Source organism: Culex pipiens, chromosome 3, assembly GCF_016801865.2.
Source record: "Culex pipiens pallens isolate TS chromosome 3, TS_CPP_V2, whole genome shotgun sequence".
In the NCBI taxonomy this organism is placed as follows: domain Eukaryota; kingdom Metazoa; phylum Arthropoda; class Insecta; order Diptera; family Culicidae; genus Culex; species Culex pipiens.
In genome coordinates this window covers 69,150,105-69,176,572 of record NC_068939.1, presented here as the reverse complement: position 1 = coordinate 69,176,572, position 26,468 = coordinate 69,150,105, and the positions used below count along the sequence as shown (strand labels likewise).

Below are 26,468 nucleotides of genomic sequence, written 5' to 3'. Positions count from 1 at the left end.
AGCGAGTTTTCCTCTTCATCTGACGTGTGTGACGTATGCACGAAAGGCGGAGGAGAGAGCAAAAGAGAACTGTCAAAAATGGGTTCAGTCGCGAGTACACTGGGCAGGCGTTATGCACGCAAAGGCGACATTAGTCTTTTAAGACTTAAAATTAGGCTTTATCGAACCTAACCGTGTTAAGTCTTTTTAAGCCTAATGATGGGTTAGTCTTTAAAAGACTAGTTTCGTTTTAGTACGAAAAAGCCTAAATTTTAGGCTTTAAGTTATCGTCAAAAAGCCTAAATTTTAGTCTTTTTTGAGAATGCGAGGGGATCAGAGCGGACATAATCCAAGATGGCGGAACTTGATTAAGACTTATTTTTAGGCCTAAAAAGACTTATTTATAGGTTTAAAAGACTAATTTTTAGGCTTTTGCAGGAAATGGGAGGGGTCAAAGCGGACATAATCCAAGATGGCGGAACTTGATTAAGACTTATTTTTAGGCCTAAAAAGACTTATTTATAGGTTTAAAAGACTAATTTTTAGGCTTTTGCAGGAAATGGGAGGGGTCAAAGCGGACATAATCCAAGATGGCGGAACTTGATTAAGACTTATTTTTAGGCTTAAAAAGACTTATTTATAGGTTTAAAAGACTAATTTTTAGGCTTTTGCAGGAAATGGGAGGGGTCAAAGCGGACATAATCCAAGATGGCGGAACTTGATTAAGACTTATTTTTAGGCTTGAAAAGACTTATTTATAGGTTTAAAAGACTAATTTTTAGGCTTTTGCAGGAAATGGGAGCGGTCAAAGCGGACAAAATCCATGATGGCGGAACTTGATTAAGACTTAGTTTTAGGCCTAAAAAGACTTATTTATAGGTTTAAAAGACTAATTTTTAGGCTTTTGCAGGAAATGGGAGCGGTCAAAGCGGACAAAATCCATGATGGCGGAACTTGATTAAGACTTATTTTTAGGCCTAAAAAGACTTATTTATAGGTTTAAAAGACTAATTTTTAGGCTTTTGCAGGAAATGGGAGGGGTCAAATCGGACATAATCCAAGATGACGGAATCCTTATTTTATGCCTGAAAAGGCTAGGGGATCAAAATAGCGGGAATAAACAGTGGAAAATAAAATATTGTTGTATATTATTTAAATATTTATAAGAATGTTTTTATTCGGTAATTCGGTAGTTTCGGAATACGACAGATTCACGGTTGCGTTCAGCTTTAACCTGAAAATAAAAAAATCAATATTTTGAAGATGAGTTGCGAGAATTTGAATTTAGGAATTTAAGAATTGAATTTAGGAATTTAAGAATTTAAGAATTTAAGAATTTAAGAATTTAAGAATTTAAGAATTTAAGAATTTAAGAATTTAAGAATTTAAGAATTTAAGAATTTAAGAATTTAAGAATTTAAGAATTTAAGAAGTTAAGAATTTATAATTTAAGAATTGAAGAATTTTTTAGCTTTTTATTTTTAAATTTTCGTTCTTTTTCGATTTTTTTTTTTAGCTTTTTATGTATTTTTTGCATTTTTGTATTTTTTTGTATTTTTTATATTTTTTGTATTTTTGTATTTTTGTATTTTTGTATTTTTGTATTTTTGTATTTTTGTATTTTTGTATTTTTGTATTTTTGTATTTTTGTATTTTTGTATTTTTGTATTTTTGTATTTTTGTATTTTTGTATTTTTGTATTTTTGTATTTTTGTATTTTTGTATTTTTTTATTTTTTTTTTTTGTATTTTTGTATTTTTGTATTTTTGTATTTTTGTATTTTTGTATTTTTGTATTTTTGTATTTTTGTATTTTTGTATTTTTGTATTTTTGTATTTTTGTATTTTTGTATTTTTGTATTTTTGTATTTCTGTATTTTTGTATTTCTGTATTTTTGAATTTTAATTTTTTTTTCTTGAATTTTTGAATTTTAGAATTTTTTAATTTTAGAATTTTTAAATTTTTGAATTTTTGAATTTTTAAATTTTTGAATTTTGGAGTTTTGGAATTTTGGAATTTTGGAATTTTTGAATTTTTGAATTTTTAAATTTTTGAATTTTTAAATTTTTGAATTTTTGAATTTTTGAATTTTTGAATTTTTGAATTTTTGAATTTTTGAATTTTTGAATTTTTGAATGTTTGAATTTTTGAATTTTTGAATTTTTGAATTTTTGAATTTTTGAATTTTTGAATTTTTGAATTTTTGAATTTTTGAATTTTTGAATTTTTGAATTTTTGAATTTTTGAATTTTTGAATTTTTGAATTTTGGTATTTTTGAATTTTTTTAATTTCTGATTTTTTAAATTTAGAAATTTTTTAATTTTAAAATTTTAGATTTTCTAAATTGCTGAATTTCTGAATTTTTGATTGAATTTTTAAATTATTACATTTTTGAACACACACACACACACACACACACACACACACACACACACACACACACACACACACACACACACCACTCATACACACTCATTCACTAACACAACCACCACCACCACCACCATCACTTTCACCGCCACCATCGGTTGTCCACTCCCGCCTCGTTGTCCTTTTTCGCTTCCATTTTGGAATTCAATCCCCGGCGGATTGATTCCGAGATTTTCTGTCCTCTGTTGTCGCACTAAAAACATCCTCCAGCACTCAGAAACACAACGCCGTCCAAAAAAAAAAAATTCCTTCCCTCCCTCCTCCATCCGCAAATAACACGGCTCAATTCACGCCTTCCCGTCCTCCTCCACCGTACCGAGGACCGGAATTTGGGAACCCGGTAAATAGCAGACATTATCGTTCGACCGCTTACTCACTCCTGCCGAACCTCCCGGCAGGAAAAACACAAAAACTTACCTGCAAACTGGCCAAAATCCTTCCCCGTCCGACGAACAGCAACCACCACCGGCAACTTTCAACTTTTTCTGATTTGACATGTCAAATCGTGAACCAAAGTTTATAGTACAGAAAAGCCTTAAATTTAGTCTTTTTCTAAGTTTTGCACTAAGTTCTAAAAAAAGCCTAAAATTTAGGCCCAAAAAAAGACTAATTTTTAGGCCTTTTTCTGACAATACTGACCGAACTTCAAAAAAGGCTAAAAATAAGTCTTTAAAGACTAATGCCGGTTTTCCGTGTGGTTTTTGTTTGTGAGAAAGGGAGAGACGCGAGAGAGTTTTGTTTTGATTATGAAACGCGCGTGTGAATTTCGTGCGTGATAAAAGTTTTGCTGTTTTGTGTGAAAAACTAGAGTTAAATTTCAGTTTTAAATTGCATTTAGCAAGTAATGCTTACAAGATTCCTTGGAAAACGTTGTCTGTTTGTTTTACGGTCAGCTTGTATCGGAACAAGAGTGAGTTAAATGAAATATTTCTCATAATTTTCGTGTTTTGCCCACAGTGATTGAGGACACAGACTAGTTACGTTATGTGGTAAAGTATTAGTACTTAATTTTACCACGCTAATCAACGCGGCCTACATAATCCTCTGCCGACAGCTGTCACCCCATGCAAGGAAGCTCAAGGGGTCTTACCAAGTGGGCTTTCTGGAGTGTGTGCTACCACGGACCAAATAATTTGTCTCCAACAAATCCTAGAGAAATGTCAGATGGGAGTCGACCACGAGCAGCTATGGCAGATTATGCACGAGAACGGGTTCCCGGATAAACTGCTTATCCTGTGCGCTGGTCAATATTATCCTTGAAGGCTTTATTCGAATGGTGGGCATCGAAACGAGCGGCACGATTATGAACAAGTCCTACCAGCTGCATACTTTTACCGATGTCATCGACATTGTGGCAAGAATCCTCGAGACTGTGACCCGACTGAAGGTACAGGCAAGACGTGTAGGACTAGGCATGCAAACGGAGATCGTCGGCCCCCCAAGTCTCATCCCTCTGTATTATTGCTGGAAATTGTACACTCTTTAGATTTCGTAAGACCCTCACATCGGATCGAGTACACACTGCACGAAGCTGACGATGTACAAAACACTGATTAGACCGGTAGTCCTCTATGGTCCCGAGACCTAGACCCACTCCTCCCCAAGGTGTCCACGTGGTTTATTGGTGGTCCTTTTTTAAAACAATTCAAAATAGTTCAGCATGTTCGAATCTGTGCCAAATACCGTAACGCCTGCCAGTGCATACCAGCCTAATCGTTTATTTTCTTTCTTCTTTCCCACCCTCTCTCATCGCACTTTCTCTCTCACCCCACCCAATCCCACCAGCCAATCTGTCAAACTACACCAAATCGCAGCAGCAGCAGCAGAACTTCAGTAGCAGTAGTCACGAAAGTTAGAAAAATGGAAAGTGCCGTCGTCGACGCGAAATTCCCTGCCGGGTCGCTCGTTCCGAAGAACGAAACCGGGGCGCTCAACTTTGTCCGCAAGTTCCCGACCTACAACGGCCAAGACGTGACCATCGCCGTGCTCGATTCCGGCGTAGATCCGCTCGCCAAAGGGCTCGAGGTAAGATGGACGAGGTTTGCTCATTTTGCTTTCAATTTCGAGAATTTTGACTGATCTACCCGACAGACTCCGGAACGGCCCTCGTGGGAGTAGGTTATGGTCGCCAAACTGGGGTGAAAGTGCTCTTCCGCGACTTCTTTGTAAATTTCTCAAGTTTCAAATTTGGCAACTCATCGTCGTCGCAATTGTCTTTTTCTTTCATTTTTTATTTTATTGTTGTTGCTTTTGTAGTTGCCCACACTGCTGGGCTTTTGAGCCAAGAGAGATAAAAAAAGTTGTACGGAAAGAAAAACAAATTTGTGGATGAGCGAAAATAATATTGCTTATCTTGCAAGAAAGTTGACGTTGCATCCACGAGCGAGCGAGTTATTTGCTCCGGAGTGTGTTCTGTTGTTTTGTCCTGGGTGCAATTCAAATGCATAATTCAGGGTACATTGAACTGTACGCTTGGAACATCGGCTGTTTTGGCAAAGAATCTGGGATAATTTGGGCTAAATACGAAGGATGGAGCAACCAATGTGTTTAATTTGATCTGAGAAAGATTTGATTTGAATTTGACCAATTATCTCGCGATTTAGGTTTCTTGTAGTTTCTTGTCATTTGCTAACGAGAAACCAATTTCATTTCCCTAAAATGCTAGAACCTACAGAGAAGAATCTTTTGTAAATCATTGGTAAGGCTAAAAACTCCTCTCCCAGATTTGAATTTGTAGGACATTTGATGCTTGTTCCAAAATTGCATTAAAAAACAACATGTTTGAAACTAATTGTCTGAATCCTGACAGAATTAGACGACTTGAATGATACAGGAGTTGGAAAAGGAAGGTTATGACGAGGATTGGAACCGTCGACACTTCAGAAGCAGCTAAAAGCGGCGATAAGCGAGTTTTTCAAAGCCCTTCATATGAGCTGAGACGATTTTTGGAGGTGTTCAGAAAAAAATACTTCGTACTTGTCACATGCACCGAAAACTGAAATAGGAAATTTAAATAAAAAATATTTCGATGTACAACTGTAACAACTGAAGCTGAAGCTTGTGGTATATAAAGAAAATTTGAGAAACAATGTTAAAAATCACGGAAACATGCAATAATTGAACAAGAAGGCTACACCTTTTACTTATACCTTATACAGGCGTTTCTCGAAACACATGAATGCCCGAAAAGGCACCTACAAGAAGTAGTTTCATCATTTACATCGTAAAGATGTCGTGAATACACTACGATAAAAAAATTGAAACTAGACGATGGCTTTGCGAAAATGATCCATGAAGACATTACATTGACACTACATTGAACCTTTGCTAGAAATAATGACGACCGTACTCTATCGCGACAAACCAATGTAGTCGAATTTGGTATTAACGTTTATGGGGTGAATTTTAAGCATTTTTGCTTTCTTAGTACTTGAAGTTCACGTCCGTGTTAGGGAAGCGCACTTCTGGCTTGTGTTTAACATTAATTATGGCAAGTTCGTAAAACATTGCATCTTATACTAAACTAACGCCTTTGACTCAGACGTCATCCAACGTCAACAATCACTTCCTCACTATTTCTCGCCCCCTCTCAGACCGTCCCCGGTGGCGATGTAAAAGTGATCGAGCGCTTCGACTGCTCCGGCTGCGGCGACGTCGACACCAGCAAAGTGGTGACGGCCTCCGCCGACGGCACCATCGTTGGTCTGTCCGGTCGCGTGCTGCGCCTGTCCACCGCCATGAAGACCAAGAACCTGTCGCCGGCCGGTGAGTTCCGGCTGGGGCTGAAGAGCATGCACGATCTGTACCCGTCGCGGATTCGCGAAAAGATCGTCGCCGACTGCAAGTTGAAAACGTGGGACGAAGCGCACAAGCGGACGCTGGCGGGGGCCAGTCGGGACGTGGCGGAGTTTGAGGCGAAGAATCCGGCCGTGCAGAGTTTGCCGCTGAAGGAGCGGCTCGCGAAGGAGAACTTGGACTGTACGTTGGAGTACTTGAACGGGTGTGAAAAGAAGTATGGGGATTTGAAGACCACGTACGACTGCGTGTTGTACGCGACCGAGGCCGGCTGGGTGGCGGTGATCGATACGACCGAGTGCGGCGATCTGGAGCGGGCCGTGCACGTGGGAGAGTACGGGCGGACACATCAGATGGCGAATCTGGACGACTTTTTGTCGATATCGGTGAACGTGCATGACGGCGGGGACGTGCTGGAGATTGTTGGGATGTGCTGTAAGTAGGGAAGGGTGGCCAACTCGGGATAATTTTACATAAGATTCTGATTATTTCAGCGAGTCACGGCACTCACGTTGCGTCCATTGCCTGCGGACACCATCCGGACAATCCGGAGCTGGACGGAGTGGCACCTGCAGCCAAGGTCGTTTCGCTGACCATCGGAGACGGTCGGTTAGGGTCGATGGAAACGGGCACGGCGTTGGTTCGGGCCATCATCAAGGTCATGGAGCTGTGCGAGGCAGGTCGTCGAATCGACGTGATCAACATGAGCTACGGCGAGCACGGTCACTGGTCCAACTCGGGTCGGGTTGGTGAACTGATGAGCGAACTGGTCAACAAGTACGGAGTTGTGTGGGTCGCTTCAGCGGGTAATCACGGTCCTGCTTTGTGCACCATCGGAACTCCACCGGACATAAGCCAGCCGAGCTGCGTCGGAGTTGGTGCGTACGTGTCCCCTGAAATGATGGAAGCAGAGTACGCCCTTAGACAGAAGCTCCCGGGGAACGTCTACACATGGACATCCCGCGACCCATGCATCGACGGAGGATTTGGCGTGACCGTGTGCGCCCCCGGTGCGGCCATCGCATCCGTTCCACAGTTCACAATGTCCAAGGCACAGCTGATGAACGGAACTAGCATGGCTGCACCGCACGTTGCCGGATCAGTTGCCCTGCTGATCTCCGGCCTCAAGCAGAGGAACGTCCCGTACACGGCATTCAGTATTAAACGCGCCCTCTGGAACACTGCCACCAAAATCGACTACGTTGACAAGTTTGCCCAGGGCAACGGTCTGCTGAACGTGGAAAAAGCGTTCGAAAACCTGACCACCTACTCGGGACTGATCGAGAACAAGCTGCGATTCGCCGTGAGCGTCGGCAGCAACGGAGCCAAGGGCATCCACATCCGGCAGGGTCAACTGACCAAGCCGGAAGAGTTCAGCGTCAACATCGAGCCAGTATTCTTCAACGACAAGTACGCGGCTTGCGCCGACAAGATCAACTTCAACGTCAGACTGACGCTCATTCCAACCGAGGCCTGGATTCAATGCGGTTCCTTCCTGGACCTCTGCTACTCGGCACGAACCATCAGCGTCAAGGTAGATCCCACCGGACTGAGCGCTGGTGTTCACAGAGCCAGGTAAGATCGCCACAATCCAACTCCGTTCCCCCGTTCTAAATCCCTCCTCAGTATTAAAGCGTACGACTCGGCCTGCCCGGAAAAAGGCGTCCTCTTCGAGATCCCCGTCACCGTGGTCCAGCCGATCGTGGTTGATCCGAAAACTCTCGAGTACACCGCCTCCGAGGCGATCAGCTGCAAACCCAACACCATTCTGCGAAACTTCTTCCTGGTGCCGAGGTACGCGACGTGGGCCGTGCTGGAGATGATTTCCGCCGACACGAACGACACCGTCGGCGGTAAGTTCCTAATCCACACGATGCAGATTCTGCCGATGAAGTACTGCAAGGCGCAGGAAACGCAAAAGATACTGCCGGTGAACAGCGTCGCGACGACGGTGCACCCGTTCAAGTGTGTGGTAAGAAAGTTTTGGTTTTGGGATTTGAAAATGACGTATTTTGGGTAGATTCTTAAGGTTACACTTCTAGAATTTCTTTTCGTTTATGATTAGCAGGTTGTGGTTTCTATCTACAGAAGTTTCAGCAAGGAGATCGTCGTGACTTTTGGAAGACTGTAGCGCAGCTTATGAACAGTTCTCTGCATCTGATCTGGAGACGGTGAAGAGGAAGATATCGTAGCTGAACGACAGCTGTGTGTCTTCGGTTATTATTGGTGGATGGTCGCCACAGCTTAGTGAAATTGAACGGCAGTTTTCAGGTGTAGAGTTATGGGTTATTCCAAGAGTAGCACCTACACATAAAATGAGTAAATCAAGTTCAGCGTGTAAGCGGAGAGATCTGTCAGACGAACGACAAACAGGAGCGAGAAAGTAAATGTCAAACGGAAGTTGAGATTGCATTGTAGCATGTAGCGGACGTGTTGACTGGAGTGAAGATTCTACAGCAGGCTAAATTCTAAAGAGGGCTAGCCCCTTTCAACAAAGGTGTTCAAAACACGAATTGCTCAATGATGCCAGACTACCGACAGTGATCGGTTACCTGTTGAGCTCTTCAAATTTGGTGATTAATAAGGAATGGGAGGAGAAACATATATGGAAGAGTGGGTGGCTGGTGTCGTATGCCCCATATACAAAAAGGGCGATAAGTTGGACTGCTGAAACAATCGTGGCATCGTGTTATAAGAGAACCGATCCAGCAGTAGTTGAATCCCAAATCAAAACACCTCTGTCGATCGTGAACATATCTGGACTTTTTTTTATTAGGTCCTATAATCAAATGTAAACATTCAGTGGATCCCTTTCACACCTTATGCCAAAGTCCATCGGAGTAAAATGAACTCAATGTTTTCATTTGTTTCTAGGACCTAATAAAATAAAGTCCAGATATTTTGCTTTTGCAGCGAATGCTATTCACAAATACGTCATTTTTGTTTATCCTGTACGAACCTCGAGCTAGTCCTAAATCCCATTTTTTCCAGGGCGATAACATCCTCGAGGTCTGCATCGCCAAGTATTGGTCCAACTTTGGAACGGTTCCGCTGAAGTACACCATCAAATTCCACGGCATTTCTCCGCTCAACGGAAGTAGGCTAAACTCGTAATTTCACCTTTGAGTAGTCTCAACAAAATTCTCCTTACAGAGGTTATGCACAGCGCCACCGGCATCCACCGAATCGACCTGACGACGCTGTCCGCCGAGGAGGTCCTCCCCTCCGTCTCGCTCAAATCGGCCGTCATGGTCCTAAAACCTTCGGACACGAAGATCACCCCGCTGACGGCGCGCGACGTGATCCATCCGGGCCGGCAGATCTACCAGAACGTGCTGTCGTACAGCCTGCACCTGAACAAGTGCCAGGAGGTGGCGTTCAACGCACCGCTGTTCAGCTCCGTGCTGTACGAGAGCGAGTTCGAGTCGCAGTTCTGGATGGTGTTTGACGCGAACAAGATGATGGTCGGCTGCGGGGATGCGTACTCGAACGATTCCTACCTGAAGCTGGAGAAGGGCGACTACACGGTACGGTTGCAGGTTCGCCACGAGAAGAAGGAGCTGCTGGAGAAGGTCGGAGAGGCGACGCTGCTGGCGCACATCAAGCTGGCAAATACGCTGTCGGTGGACATTTACAAGTCGTACAACCAGGCCATCGCTAACGGGAAGAAGATTACGACCTGTGCATTCCCGGCGGGCGTAACGCGACCGATCTACCTGGCGCCAATCGGTAACGAGAAGCTGCAGAAGGCTTCGTTTCCGAATCAGTGCTCGTGGCTTGAGGGTACGATCGTGTACGCGAAGGACGAGTTGGGCAAGAAGTGTGACACGCACAACTTCCAGTACGTGCTGACCGAGGGTCCAGCGGTCAAGAAGAATGGAACGGCTGGGGGAAGTCCTAAGGAGAACAAGAGCAAGTTTGAGGAGTACAGCGAAGGACTTCGCGACTATCAGGTCTCGCAGATTGCCAAGCTGGACGCGGAGAACGCCGAGCAGGTGTACAAAGCCGTACTGAAGGACAATCCCAACTTTTTGGGAGCTCATTTGGCACTGATTGATAATCTGGACGGTGGTTCGGAGCTAAAGTCGGGTCTGCCGCTTTCGTTCATTGCCGGGCTGGAGAAGCTTGAGGGAGGAGCGCCGGCCGCGGCACTGCTAAAGGTGAAACTGCTCAAGATCATCGAGCTGGCCGACCTGGTCATCAACGATATCGACCAGAACGCGCTGCTTGCGTACTACGGACTGAAGACCGATAACCGACCGAACGCGGCTAAAATTAAGACGTGAGTAAGACAAAACTATTTTTAGAAGGCATTGTTTAAAATTTATCTTGTTGCAGTCAAATGGACAAACAGAAGCAGCAGTTGCTGGAGGCCGCTCAGAAAAAGTTAATCGCCCTGTGCAAGCTTCGCCTCATCAAGGCCGTCGTGGATAGCAACGAGGTGGGCGACGCCGAAGTCGATCAGCTGACGGAAATCGAACAGATCTTCAATGACGTCGGCAAATTTATTGATTACAGTGACGCCAAGGTAGGAAACGCTCTCTCTGAAATTTTAATCCACAGCTAAAAAATGCAATAATTGTCGTCCCCAGGTTCTGCCGCTATCGATTTGGCACGCGTTTACCCAGAAGCAGTACGGCCGACTGCTCCGGTACCTCGGCAAGCTGTACGAGGACAAGCTGTCGCGCGAAGTGCTCGAGGAGCAAATCCGCGTGGTGCAGGAAAGCAAGTGGCCCCACGTAGAACAGCTGCTGAACAAGGTGATCGTCACCTCGAACCCGCAGGGCTATCGACTGTTTTAAGCAGTAGTTACAGGTTGTTGAACGACGCAGTCTCCGGACCGGGAGTTTGATGCATATTTGTTTTAGACGTTTGGTTAAGCCACGCCCTTAACCAAGAAGACACACCCATTAACTGACGAGAACGATTCTGGATCTCAGCGAAGCGTTTAACTGAAATTGATGAGACTTTAAATCCGATTTTATTTTAAAAGGTACTGAGAGAGAGTATAGAAAACATCCAATTATACAAAGTTTCCCTGCAAAAAAAGTATCGTGTTGTGTAGATTAGAGATTTATATTTTCAAATTAAATTCAGATAGTATATGTATTGAAATTTGCATGCTAGAATCGATATCGTGTGTTCTCACCTCACTCGTCGTTAGCTACGCTCCAATAATTAAGAAACGGCAGCGACAGCGAAAGCCATCCATCCGAATAAAACGGTAAACTACCTGTTAATTGGTTCCACCAATCCACCACCGTGCAAGAGGGCAAAAGTGCACAATTCATTCAACATGATTACCATACCTTCGCATATAACTAACAAAGAGGGAATCGATGGCGGTAACGCTGATGATTGTAATTAGACTAATCTAGGTCGAATTATTACTAATAAAGGCTAACTGATCAGAATTTCGAGAATATTCTAAATTGCGTGTTTCCGATCAATATCACATAAATCATTTATGACATAATTTCTTAAAGGCTTTCCCCTTTCCCGACGTAAGTGTCAGGTCTCTTAGGCACTTTAAACATGCAAAAGACGTCAACTTGACTACTCTTGTCAACGTTGAATGTTGTCTGTTTCCTACAAATTTCGAAATAAAAGATAGCTTCTCATCTTACCTAATTTTTATTTGCTCTGTAAAGGCCCGTTCAATTCAAATTAAAACCCAAATTTGGGGCGAACTTTACCCGGTGAAACCCTCATCGGTCCTTTGGTCTTTTCCTCAAAATTTTTATATGATCTCTTTTGGGATTGAGACCCAGTCCAACTCTAATTCTAAATGCAGTCTTTGAAACCGTACCAAGTAAAAAAACTTTCGTTTGTATTTTATGTTGTGTTGTTTTTAAAACATATGGTTTTGACAATTGAGTAAGATCTATGCCCCACAACCAAATAAAATGCTTTTAAATTTGTCTCTGTGACTTAGACGAGAGAATATGCTTATGAATAACATTCAAAATTTTCAAAAAAAATATGTTTTTCACGGCAATTTTTACTGATTTCAGCTTATGAATAAAAAGACCTTCATTAGCTTAAGAATCTAACTTCTCGTGCTTTTTCAATTGAAACACTATATCATGAAATGAAGTTTTCAAATATTTGTAGCGTGTTCATAAAAATGTTTGCATGTAGGCACCTTTCATATGATACGAAGTTGTTTTTTTATGATTTGTTATGGTTTCATTTATGGTATAATTTTTGTAACATGGTATTTAGGCTAATGACGTTTAAATTGTTTAAATTAAACAATACTTTTCTTTCATAATTAACTCTCTTACGCCTCGCCCTTACAGACTGTAATTTTTCGAATACTATTGAACAAATTCTTCTTGTACAAAACTCTTTGATTTAATTTCAATTCAATTTTCATCCAATAAGGCTTTCTAGTCAGAAATTTATTAATACATACAAAGTATGTTCACATGCCAGCTGGACATTTGTTTGAATCAGGTTTCCTATCTCTTTCTAGCAAAAGTTTTTTTGTCAGGCGACTTCTAGCTGGTTTTTTTGACTGACCGCCCGATATGTCTGCCAACATACTGACAGCTCGAGCTCGATCATAGAGCTATCTACGTTCGCATGTATTGCGTGTACGTACACGAAAAAGATTGAGGTTAAATTTTGTACCCGCCAGCAAAACAAATGGGGTGCTAGTGTGCGTAAGCTCGGGCTTAGATAACTCTATTGTTTGCATCAGGACACTCTGACGAGAAGTTCGTCATTTTTGGGTTAAATTATATTTTTTCACTGGGCCTAGAAAGCCTTATTTGGTCACGGTAAACTGCCGTTCTACGCATAATTGTCCCATGTAATTTTTGGACGATTTTGACTTTTTGACATTTTTAAGTTTAGTTTGTCGTATACTTTTAGAAAAACACATAAAATCTAGTACTTTGTTCGGAAACTCATCAAAAACAACACCAAGTCTGTTTGTCCCATCGTTACACTTCTACGCATAATTGTCCCACCAAGTATTTTCTCTCATAGAATCATTAGTTTAACGAAACATTATGCTTGGTTTACCTATTGTATAGCAAGAGGATCATAAATAAGAGTGATAAACTACTAACTGGGGTGATTAGGGACACATAGGTCCGATAGGAACCCACGGGACAATTATGCGTAGAAACACAGAAATCGTTCGAAAAATTTCAATAGCGTTTTTCTCAGTTGCACTTTTTTGGACATGGGACAATTATGCGTAGAACGGCAGTAAACATAAACGTTGAAAATCAGTCATTGAAATCGAACCCTGAACAGCAAATTTTGGATTGCCATTTCAGTAAAATAATTAACTGAATGCGATTCAGTAATCATCACTTTTGCTGAAATTCGGTAATGAGCAAAAACATGGCTGAAAAATCAGTAACTGCATATCTGTCACACTGAAATGTCACTTATGACTTATTGTTTGGATGCTGCAGAGAAAATCCTCTTTCTTGTGTTTTTTTAAATTTTGTATTGTGATCTTTAGAAACCATGGTAAGAAAAATGTTGATAACAAATCCCTCGATGCTAATCACCTGTTTTTTTGGTTTGGACGGATGAAATAAATTTATAAATAACAGTACTGGAAACATTTTCAATGATAAACAAAATCAAATTTTGATAAAGATTGCTGAATCTTCAGCAAATGGTCTGTCAAACTGCCACAAGAAAATTTCTTAATTTTCAGCAAAATAATTTGACGTTTCTTTTGCCGAAGTTTCAGTTGTTTTGGCAACCATTTTACTAAATCATCTGTCAAAGTGACAAATATCAGTTTACTGAAATTTCAGTAGACGAAAATTCAGTAAAACTTTACTGAATTTCAGTAAAAAAAATTGTGAGTGGTGACGAGTTTGCTGGCAAACTCGGTTTGCTTTTGAACCTTCATTCGTGTTTGACCTTGAATACTGTTCTGTTTTAAATAGGGTTCGTCGGGTTCCCAATTACAATTGCTTGAACCCTTGTTTGAACATGTGTCTTAAACAAAAGGTTTAAGAGCTTTGATTTAGCTTTACGACCCCTTCCATTTTTGAACATGTGAAAAAGAGGTGTTTTTCAATAATTTGCAGCCTGAAACTGTGATGAGATAGAAATATAGTGTCAAAGGGACTTTTATGTAAAATTAGACGCCCGGTTTAATGACTTAATCCGAATTCCAAAAAACGTATTTTTCTCCCATTTTCCGTTACTCGACAGTAAAAAAATTAGAACATGTCATTTTAAGGGAAATTTAATGTACTTTTCGAATCTACATTGACCAAGAAGGTTAATTTTTTCATTTAGAACAAAATTTTTCATTTTGAAATTTCTTGTTTTTTTTTTTAACTTTGCAGGGTTGTTTTAAGAGTGTAACAATGTTCTACAAAGTTGTAGAGCAGACATACACAAAAATTTTATATATAAACATAAGGGCTTTGCTTATAAACATCACGAGTAATCGCAATTTTACAAAAAAAGTTGTGAAAAAAAAATACTTTTTGTGTTTCTCTTTGTTTCGTCGTCAGTGTCTGTCGCGGGTGACGATGAACGGCCATGATTGAAGACGACCAACTTTTTCAAAACATTTTTTTGGAAAATCGCGGTAACTCGTGATGTTTATAAGCAAACCCCTTATGTTTATATATCAAGTTTTTTTTTAATTGTCTGCTCTTCAACTTTGTAGAACATTGTTACACTCTAAAAAATAACCCTGCAAAGTTAGAAAAAACACGAAATTTTAAAATGAAAAAAATTGTTGTAATTGAAAAAATGATCCTTCTGGGTTAATGTAGATTCGAATAGTACATTAAATTTACCTTAAAATTGCATGTTGCAAATTTTTTTACTGTCGAGTAATGGAAAATGGGAGAATTTTTAATACTTTTTTAGTATTTTTTTGATAAAAATACGTGGTTTCGGAATAGTGAGTACGCCATCAAATCTAATTTTACATAAAAGTTCCTTTGACACCAAATTTCTATCTCATCACCGTTTCAGGCTGCAAATTATTGAAAAACACCTCTTTTTTCGCATGTTAAAAAATGGAATGGGTCGTACCGCCCCTCCGTCACGAGTTATCAAAAAACGGACCTCGGATTCGTGGTCAGGGACAAAAGTTACCCTTTAGGACAATGTTTCACACAAATCGAAGAGGGGTCGGGGCAACTGCTGTATGAGTTGGCGGAGAATTATCCTAATTTAAAAAATAAGTTTGAAATTTTCGGTTTTTGATGGAACAAATCCGGTATACCAAATTTTGCTTTTGCATAATTCTTAAGATAAATTTCAAATGGCTCAGAAGATTAAAATTTCACTTTTTTTTCTTTCTTTTAAGTTATGAAATTTACTTGAAAATTTAAGTTCTTATTTAGTCAGCAATATTTTATCCAACAAAAAAAAAACACCAAATGTTTCAGGAATCTACCCACTGAGAATTTTGGCTCGAGCCTCGAGTCGATCTGGCTTGAAATCGAGCCTGAATCGAGTCGAGGCTCGAGAAAAAAATCTCAGTGGGTATTGGAGAATTGCTCCATTAGGGTGGAATCAAAAAATGATTTCTTCAGAAACACATTTTAGGTCCCTTTTAGGGTCCCAAACAACCTTCCAAAATTTGGGAGCGATTGGTTAATTCCATGATTGTATGGAAAAAACTATGGAGAAACTCGCATTATCACATTTTTGAACCCAAAAATGACCCAAAAATTGTGTTACTGGTTGGATTTTTATCACTTTCAATTTTCCCATATAACTCGATTCCACCCTATTGCTCCATATCGCGTCTCATCGTAACATCCAATTATTAGATGATTTGACGCTATTTATCTTTCGCGGGGGGAGGTCAATCGATTTTGAAAATAGTTCATTTACCACTCTTTGTGCACCCCTCCCACCGTAGTACTGCAACTTCCGCTGCACAAGCCTGGAAATTGCTTAATTTCGTTTGCACAAGCCTTGATGCTCGTGTTTCCTCCCCAATTGGTACCCTTTGGTTCGAGCACGTCGCGCCCAGCTCGACTCACGTTCCGCACACGCGCCCGTTTGATCCCGGCCATAGCTTTCCGTTCTCGTAGCTCGAAATTCGTGTCTGTTCCGATAAAGCTTATTGCTCAATCTGCTCGGTCATCCTCCCTCGTCAAAGGGTGTCAACTCCACTTGTTTTTTAAATTCATTTGATTTTAATTTTGCCTGATTTTTTCGTTAATTTTTGTTTTCCCTTTTTAAATATTATTTTATTTTTAAACGTTGACTTGACACCTTTTTCCTTTATAATCATTGCATTTTCACTGCTCTCCACGTTTTTCCTCTCCCCTCTCCATTCACAAAAACGCCATAAGAATTTAGTGAAAAAATGATTTATGTATTCCTCGTAACGAGTGCACCTTGGATTGGTAGTAGTGACTGGAAGTAGTACGAAAACACATTTTTTTTTGCTTCTTGGTTTCCGTATTTGTCCTCCTGCTGTGTGTGCTTTTGGTTGAGATGCTATTCCGTTTCCGTTTTGTTCTGTTTTCTGTTGGTGTGCGGCGGTGCAATTGCAGTTCTTCAAAAAGCCACTCTCGCCAACTCCTGTCATCGTCGTCGTTGTCGTCGTCATCGCCTAGGCAAACTCTCTGCTTTGCAAAAGCATATAAAACATACAGTTGATGTCTCGGTGCACACGGTGCCCCCCTCCAGTGCGATTCTGTGGTACTGGCGCACTGGGTGGGAACTTGAGAGGCTGAAAAATATGTATGAAATGGAAGAGTTTTCAAATTAAGTACCCTTTACTCAGGCGAAACATGACTTATAAAGAAAAAATAATTTTGAACTTTAAAAATCTATCTCAACATTTAAAAATAGCCAAAACAAGTATTGAGGTGATAAAAACTTTAAATATAATTTGTACCATCCTAATATATATAAAAAAAACATTTTTCTACAAATTTAACTTTAAAATGCATTTTATTTTAAAAATGTGAACTTTATAAAAATGAAGAAAAAACAGTTTAGTAATTTTTAATTGCAAATTTTGTTTAGCATTTAAACATCATTTTTGTTTGTTCCATGTAACTATTTGTATGTGAAAAAGTCCTAATCATAACCTACAAGTTTGCCGAAGACACCAAATCGATCAGACATTCCATGGAGTCTGCGATTAGCAGAGCAGCGAGTCAGACGTGCGTCCCTCCAACACTAAATAAGTGCTAAAAAGTGCAAAAATGCCTCGCGGCATGAAAAAGAGGCGGTCCTCGCCAGCAGGATCGGCAGAGTTGAAGATGTTAAAGAATGCCGAAGCGCTACCTGCAAAGCCATGCAGTTTGAACAGGGACGCTCAAAATTCGTCTGGAAACCAGTTCTCTACCCTCCCTGTGAGCGAGAAGGAAGAATTTGAACGTCGGGAAAAGTTGCCACCAATTTTTGTGAAAACATCGTCATCGGATTCGGTGCGAAAGTGGCTGACCGGGTTTATCAAATCTGGTGCTTTACGAGCTTCCATTCGTTTGTGTGCTGATGGACTCATAATTCTGCTACATACCAGAAAGATTACAACTACGTTCGGCATTTCCTGAACAACACAAAGATTGAATACTACAGCCATGACGATCCAGGTAAACGCCCCATGAAACAGGTCCTCCGTGGCTTGTACGACATGGATGTTAGTGTGCTGAAAAAAGAGCTCAAAACTCTTAAGTTGAACGTGATCGAAGTCTTCAAGATGAAGAGACACAACAAGGACATCAAGTATCGTGATCAACTTTACCTGGTTCATCTCGAGAAAGGATCGACAACACCATCTGAGCTGAAAGCAGTTCGGGCAATTTTCAACATCATCGTGACTTGGGAACGTTATCGTCCAGTGCACCGTGACGTGACGGTGGAAGGAACTGTTTCATCAAGAGTCGTTGTGCAACCTGCGGAGGTGAGCACAATACTCAAGCTTGCGAAACAATTAACGAGAACATCGAAGCCAAATGCGACCATTCAACCAAGAATCGATGCTGCCCAAAATGTGCTGAGTTTGTGAAAATTCGGCAGCAAGCGACGACGAGGCACCAACCAAATCGTCGCAAAACACCACCAGTATTCACGGATGTGGATTTTCTTGCTTTGGCATCACCAGGAGCGGGATCTGTGCGAGTGGTTCCAAATCTGCAGCCATTGCCGTTGAATCAGCGGCAAAAGTTGCAGAGAATAAAACGCCTCCAGGCTTCAGTCAGCAACCGAGGGAAAACCAACCAGCTTCAACGGATGAAGGCAGTAGTGACCTGTTTTCACCACAAGAACTTTTGAACATTTTCATCGAGATGACAACAACTCTGCGTGGGTGCAAAACTCGTGCGGAACAAGTATGAACGCTTGGAGCATTAGGGTGTAATATGGTTGTATGGAAAAAAATAAAGATGTCCAAATTCAGTGAGCACAACACTTTTTCAGTTCCTTTTGGGGTTCTTAACAGCTCCCCAAAGTTTGGGACCGATTGGTTTAGTCCTCACTTTGCGCAAAGCGATTCAATTTTCCATATAAATTTGTATGGAGAAAACCATTTTTTGGATATTGATATTTATCAAATCCACGTTTCATGCTACATCAAAACCGGACTCATATTTGGATGCTCTGAAATGTCCTCTACCACTTTCCTGAAGAGATTATGGTGCTAGCTTTCACCTAAAAAAAGATACAACGTGTTCAAAACTCGTCTAAAACGTGTTTTTTGCTATAAAATCACGTTTTAGACGAGTTTTGAGGACGCTCTATCTTCTAATAGGAGCAAGTTAGCACCATACTCTCTCCGGCAAAGTTGTAGAGCACATTCCAGAGCATCCGAATATGAGTCCGGTTTTGATATAGCATGAAACGTGGATTTGATAAATATCAATATCCAAAAAATGGTTTTCTCCATACAAATGTATATGGAAAATTGAATCGCTTTGCGCAAAGTGAGGACTAAACCAATCGGTCCCAAACTTTGGGGAGTTGTTTAGGGCCCCAAAAGGAACTGAAAAAAGCTGTGCTGGAAAATCTATTTTGATATTACACCCTATTGGAGCATTTATCTTAAAATACAGTTCGTAGTTTACTCGTTCTAATGATTTTGAAGAATTCAAAGAATTTTCATTTGAGTTTTAAGTTAAAAAAATATATTTTTACAATAAACTTCAAAATTTCAATGAAAATTCAAGTGCAACCAGCTGAAATCAAATTAAAATACATTCTCCTGCGTTAAAAATCATTTTTAGCATATTTGGGTTTATTAAAAAATCTCAAGATTTTTTGAAAATTTTCGATGGAATATCTTTTTTTTCGATACAATTTTTGTTTTTGTCAGATCTTAGATTTTTTGAAAACTAATGATTGCAAAACAACTGAACTAGTGTAAAATGCATTTTAAAACACTTTTTTTCATTTAAATGTGAAGACTATGGCTTGTTATTTAAATTTTTATATTTTTTTATTTTTTTGCCCCCCCTTGACCTCGGCTAGGGCCGAGGGACAAAAACTTTTTTAAATATTTGCATCGGCCTTATAAGAAATTCAATTAAGACATATTTAATTTAAAAAAAAATCAGAAATTCCTTTGTCAATATTTTTTTTTTCAAATATTTACATTTCCATTTTGTATGGTTGGTAAATTGTATGGAAGAATTGATGATGAAAAATTGATTCTTTAAACAAAGAGAATGCATGGACAAAGAAATACAAAATAAATATCTCGAAAAAATTGCGAAATTCTAGAGCAATTGAGCAACTCTCTACGAACTCGGCCGATTTCGACCATTTTTATTTTTTGTATTTTTTGATTTGACTTAAACTTTGTGGGGGCCTTCCCTATGACCAAATAAGCTATTTTGCGGCATTAGTTCATTTATACAAGTCTCCATACAATTTTGGCTGCTGTCCATACAAAAATTGTATGTAAATATTCAAACAGCTGTAGCTTTTGAGTGAATTTTCTGATCAATTTGGTGTCTTCGGCAAAGTTGTAGCTATTGTTGAGGACTTTTGAGAAAAAAATAGGTACACGGAAAAAAAATTTGCAGATTTTTTTATCAACATTTTTTTTACTAAAACTCAATTTCCCAAAATACTTATTTTTTTGATTTTCGAGATTTTTTGATATGTTTTAGGGGACAAAAATCCGCAACTTTTGAGCCATAGAGAAACATGGTCAAAAAAGATGCTACCGAGTTATGATTTTTTGAAAAAATAGTGATTTTTGGAAAAAATTGAAGTTTCATGCAAAAACAAGTTTGACATAACTTTTTAATGCAAAATTGAATTTGCAATCGAAAAGTACTTTACAGATTTGTTGATAAAGGGCTCCGTTTTCAAGATATAGCCACCGAAAGTTTGATTTTAGCGAAATATTTGCAGTTTTTCAATTTTTAAAAATAGTGACCATGAGTGACCATTTCTAAAAATATTTTTTTTTTAAAGTTCAGAAAATTTGCTATAAAATTGTCTAAGAGACATTGAAGATTGGACCTCGGGTTGCTGAGAAAAAGAAACACGCTTTAAGAAAAAGAAATACGAAAATTGAAGTTTTCTAAATCTCACCAAAACAACCCACCTTTTTCTAATGACGATATTCCAAATTTCAAGAGAACCGACCGGGATTTGATCCCTGAACCTTCTGCTTTCGAGGTAGAAGCCGCAACCATTAAGCCACGGAGCCGGTATACTAATAGCACTGAATCGACGACTTGATAAGAAAAATACAAAAAGAAATCACAAAATTTAAGAAAATAGTATTTGTAGTGCATTTTACTGACGCTCAATACTACTCCAGCATTGAATTAAAAAAATCGACAGAATGAAATTTTACTTCATTTCGAGCCTAAAACTTCTGACTCCAATTTCGAGTTTAAATGTAATGGAATTAGTCTTAGAAACCAAGCGCCTCCATGGTTTCATTCTAAGAAAGAGTGTTACGATGGGGACGCTGTGTTTCTTAGAATGTTTCATGGTTTCTTAGTAAGAACATTAAATTCCTATTTCAGAACTCTCGAAATTTTTGGTTTCTGTCGATAGTAATAATAGTAACGTCTGATTGTATTTTCTGTATGCATTTCAGTGTGTTTCCTTACATTTTCCGACCCAGTGTCCCGCAAACCGCGCGGCATTCACACACACACACACCGCACTGACCGACCACACCGCGCTGCCACTCAGAGAAAAGCCTGGTGACTTCTCTACTACGTAATAGTGTTGTAGTCACTAAAAGCAAACCTATAGCGCTCCTGGCCCTGGCTGGTGTGTATGAAGCGAGTGCGGAGTGGCCCCCGCCAAGAAGATAATCGCAACTCGGTCGGTTGGTCACGACTTTGGCGCGGGGGTGGTCGGAGGTCGGTCCTGAAGAGTTGCACCTTTGCTCTGCTGTTGCGATTGACTGCAGCACCCGGCCTCAGCAGCAGCAGCAGCACTTTGGAAAATTGAAAAGCCTCTTCAGTAGCGCATTTGGGCTGCTTCCGTTCGCAGCTGCTTTGGACGGTGGCGGCGAATCTCTTGGTGTGGTTCTTTTGCCTTTTTTGCGACGACCGGTTCCGTCCATCCCTCGGGAGTGTGTGTATGTGTGTTTGAACGACTCTTTGACGACCGTGGAAGCGATTCAGCGAACTTTTTTTCCACCCTTCAACCACCATTCGCGTGCGTGGAACCATTTTGCGGGGTTTCCCCTCAACCCACCTCACCCACCTCTAGTTGGATTAGTCGCGGAAGCTCGGAAGAAAAGTTGGCAGGGTCGTCCTGAACTCGTGCAACCACCAACCGGTAAGTAGACGGGATTCGTGTTCGTGTTCAGAGCATTTTTTTTATTTCAAATCTGCAAGTTGTTGCTCCTCCTTGTTGGCCAAGTGATTATAACCGGGTCTTCGAGCCCATTGAAAGCAAACACGTTTTCGTGATAAACGACCGTTTTTTTCCTTCTCGCTCCCCCTTTGACTGCTGAAATGTCCTTTTGCTGAGTGGGTCGAACGAGCTGGGACTCATTCAGTGGTGCCGAGGATCTAAAAAAAAATCTTTAAAATAGTGTTAAATATTTTTGTAGTGTCAAAGCAACTTCAACATTTTTCACTATTTTTAGTTTCACTTATGATATTTATTTGCATCAATTTAAAATTATTTCTTGAATAATTTACATTTTTGTCATTTGAAAAAGTTTCCTCTCGATTTTATTGATCCTTGTATTGCAACTTGGATTTGGCCCGCATAACCAAAATTCAAGTTTTTGCTTTTTGGGTGTTTTTGAAACCGGCTTGAGTCAGGATATTAAAAAACATCCAAAAAGTAAAAACTGAAAATTTGGTTTATTGGACCTTTTCAAACAAAAAAAAAAAAAAAATACTCCAGAAGTGTTGAAAGTAGGTACCTTAAGCAGTGACCCTCTCCGCCAGGCTACAGGCCTGACTTCAAGGAAGTTGTTTTCAATAAATTTTGAAAAGGTTCAAAAGTTTAATAACTCTATTTACGAAACTGATCTTAACTATGATTTTAGATTTTTTTAACACAGATTTTCACTTCAGCAGAAGTGCCTAAATGATAAGTTGCAAGTCCAGCGTGTTTTCTAAAAGGTCCAATAAGCTATTGTATTTTATATCTAGAGTTTTTTGAGTAGATCCTATAAACATATGAAAGGCAATAGCTTATATGACCTAATCTAATCTTATCTAATCTAATCTAATCAGACCCTAGCGCAGCCAATCTTTCAAAGGGATCCTGGAGAGTGCCTTAGGTTAGATGACGCCTAGCACTCTTCTTGTCATTTATTAACATTTGTAGTGCGCCATTGCATTGAAATGCATTGAAACATCACAAGCGTTAAAGCGGCCAGGCCTACTGCGTAAAGCCGTATCGCAGAGATGACTCGTAATTGGGTTGAGTTTGAGCACTGAGTGTTCGAACAACAACACAATTCTGAATCGACAGGGGAGGAAGAAGCGTGGGGACACACCACCATACGCTCCGAGATTTTGGTTGTATTCGTTGGGAGCACCATGCTAAGAAGGTTTGGTACTCCGGGACCCTCTGGGATGGGACATTGTATTTCCACGAATGCCCTGGACACTATTTGCCGTGGTTATAGCGCCACAACTCGCTCTCTGTAACAGTATTCCTAATTCCAGTCCACGCTCACCAAGTCGACATGGCCTAGTGGTTAGCATTTTTGCTTACCAATCCAAAGGACGGGGGTTCGAACTCCGCCTCGAGCGACTTTGATTTTTCGTTCATATTCATCATTTCAAATTTATGTGTTCTTAACTTTCTCGTTGGGAGCAGATGGGCATCGAACCCAGAACCATTCGCTTACAAAGCGAACACCGTAGCCAGTCAGCCACGGCCGCTCCTCGAAAGGCAATAGCTTATATGACCTTTAAAAAAACTCTAGATATTACATTAAAGACAGTGCCAGTAATTTTTCGAGAGTTCATGGAAGCCGTGAAATGCAGTAACATTTGAACTAATCTAGAATAAATTTTTGCTCAGTGCATTTAAATTTTATTTTCAATTTCAAACACACCGCAAAAATCAAAACAATTGGTTTGGTTTTTGATGTCTCTTTTTTGTGTTGTTTTTCCTTACATTCTTTTCTATTTAATTATGACTGGATAGTAAAAGTTATAGTATAATAAAATCCTTTTGCTGGAGCCACTGAAATCTTTTTTTTTAAATTGAAAATTTAAATTAGTGTGTTCCATTTTGAAATTATAGATTATATTATAAAAACACTAAAAAGCAAGAGATAATAATTGAAATTTGGCGGAAGAAGTCAAAACTATTTCACTTCTTTTTCGTTAGATTTTTTAGAGCAAAAAGCATGTTGGTTCACATATCTGGCCAAAATAAATTACATTCCTCTATTTGCGCAGCCCTCTAAAATTTATATCGCTGGCATTTTTTCTGTAGTGGATAGTTTTTGCTTAATGATTTTGAAATGATGTTTTGTTAAAATCTCGATCACGATTTAAAAAAAAATCGAACAATAAATAACAAACAATGCTTTATATATTGTTAGAGCTACAGCTAATTTGCAAAATATCAATGAATTTCAGAAAAAAATATTCGACGCCACTGTCCCATTTTGAGGTTAGTTCTAAACTCGGCAAGGGTCGGAGTGCAGCATGTTTAGCCGTCCTGCGTTGATCTGCCCCCGATTTAACGACTTGTTGATTGTCGGAGATTTCACCCTCACAGTCATTAGGAAAGGGGGGGCACTTTTGAAGATATCGTTACTGCACGTGCCCATAACTTATGGCGACTTATGGGGTTGGGACGATTCTGGTACGACAAAGTTTGGCGTGAGTAGGGTGGAGGTGTATTCAAAGGTTACCCAAATTTCTCACAATAATATTTTGAGGTGTTTTAAATGGGTAATTCTCTACCAACTCACACGAATCGGGAAAAGTTGCCCCGACCCCTCTTCGATTTGCGTGAAACTTTGTCCTAAGGGGTAACTTTTGTCCCTGATCATGAATCCAAGGTCCGTTTTTTGATATCTCGTGACGGAGGGGCGATACGACCCCTTCCATTTTTGAACATGCGAAAAAAGAGGTGTTGTTGCGAACGTCGGGAGATCAGGGCGGACACCGGTTTCGTGAGCGGGACAACTCAGTAAAAACACCAAATTTTCCATCGCTACAAAACTGCAATTTTATTGCACTCGTTAATTAACATAAAGTTCACAATATCACAAATCACTTACAACTTTGGTGTCCGCACTACCGCTCGTTGCAAACTGTTGTTTACTTCTGATTGTTCTTGAGCAGTAGTGCGGGCACGAGCCGCAAGCACATACAATAGAACGATAACACGACGATCTTGAGCAGCAGTGTCCGAGGGGTGCGACATTTGCGTTTTTGTCGCAACAGGTGTTTTTCAATAATTTGCAGCCTGAAACGGTGATGAGATAGAAATTTGGAGTCAAAGGGACTTTTATGTAAAATTAGACGCCCGATTTGATGGCGTACTCAGAATTCCGAAAAAACGCATTTTTCATCGAAAAAACACTAAAAAAGTTTTAAAAATTCTCCCATTTTCCGTTACTCGACTGTAAAAATTTTTGGAACATGTTATTTTATGGGAAATTTAATGTACTTTTCGAATCTACATTGACCCAGAAGGGTCATTTTTTCATTTAGAACAAAATTTTTCATTTTAAAATTTCGTGTTTTTTCTAACTTTGTAGGGTTATTTTTTAGAGTGTAACAATGTTGTACAAAGTTGTAGAGCAGACAATTAAAAAAAATTTGATATATAGACATAAGGGGTTTGCTTATAAACATCACGAGTTATCGCGATTTTACGAAAAAAAGTTTTGAAAAAGTTGGTCGTCTTCGATTATGGCCGTTCATGGTCACCCGCTACAGACACTGACGACGAAACAAACAGAAACGCAAAAAGTAACTTTTTCAAAACTTTTTTTCGTAAAATCGCGATAACTCGTGATGTTTATAAGCAAACCCCTTATGTCTACATGTCTACATATCAGATTAGTGCGCTGACCACGCGGACGCGCTGTCTTGTTTTTGCATGCTCATTTTCATTTCTTTTATGTCGCTGTTTGTGTGTATGGGGTGATTGGTTATTATAACTTATTGGACATCATAAGTGCAGTGCTTCAGGGGACGCGCAGTCCTGTTCTTTCGCGATAATTTTCATCGTAAATGATCGTAAAAATTTATTCCAACTGGCATCGATCGATTTTATGAAGAGTAAAGCGTCATTTATTTACTATTTCTAAATTTTAAAAATATACTGATAAGTCCAGCCCATAGCACTACTGCTCGGCTGGCACGCGTTCGATAAAAAAAAACTTTTTAAATGATCAATTATCTATCTTTCCGCAGCCGGCTGCCTAAGATTTAAAATTTTCAACCGATAAACAAAATGCTCATGGTCACATCACTGCCACTCGTGAATCCTGACCTCATACCCATCTACTAACCCCCTCAAAACTCATGTGATACTTTGTCGGAGATGCAGTCGATTGGGCGGTCTCTATCACTCAAGTATCGGACTAACATTCCCATCCACTTCCCCGTGACCCTACCACTGGTCGTGGCCGGCGCCGGTATTGATCAGCATGATAGGGGCCTTTGAGAAGTTGCGAAGCGAGGAAAGATAGCTCCCACTTATCTTCCACGGCTCGTGGATGTAACTTCTGGAGGTCCTGGTCAATAACGGAGTAGCAACTGCGGGTGGGCACCTATGCTTATGCTTATGCTTATGCTTAAACCCCTTATGTCTACATATCAAACTTTTTGTAATTGTCTGCTCTACAACTTTGTAGAATATTGTTACACTCTAAAAAATA

General features: G+C 40.0%; 1 protein-coding gene across 1 annotated transcript; it reads left to right on the top strand.

Moving 5' to 3' along the window:
* The first annotated feature begins 4,205 nt into the window (after window positions 1-4,205).
* LOC120414122 (tripeptidyl-peptidase 2) lies at window positions 4,206-11,619 on the top strand. Its single transcript, XM_039575150.2, has 8 exons — window positions 4,206-4,435; window positions 6,004-6,640; window positions 6,700-7,780; window positions 7,832-8,177; window positions 9,197-9,302; window positions 9,359-10,487; window positions 10,544-10,733; window positions 10,798-11,619. The coding sequence occupies exons 1-8, from the start codon at window positions 4,271-4,273 to the stop codon at window positions 11,005-11,007; spliced, it is 3,864 nt and encodes a 1,287-aa protein (XP_039431084.1). The 5' UTR covers window positions 4,206-4,270; the 3' UTR covers window positions 11,008-11,619.
* The last annotated feature ends 14,849 nt before the right edge of the window (window positions 11,620-26,468 follow it).

Coding starts and splice junctions, on each gene's coding strand:
- LOC120414122 (XM_039575150.2), top strand. CDS start 4,271: ATGGAAAGTGCCGTCGTCGACGCGAAATTCCCTGCCGGGTCGCTCGTT. Junction 4,436..6,003: donor CGCTCGCCAAAGGGCTCGAG/GTAAGATGGACG, acceptor GCCCCCTCTCAG/ACCGTCCCCGGTGGCGATGT. Junction 10,734..10,797: donor TTGATTACAGTGACGCCAAG/GTAGGAAACGCT, acceptor TGTCGTCCCCAG/GTTCTGCCGCTATCGATTTG.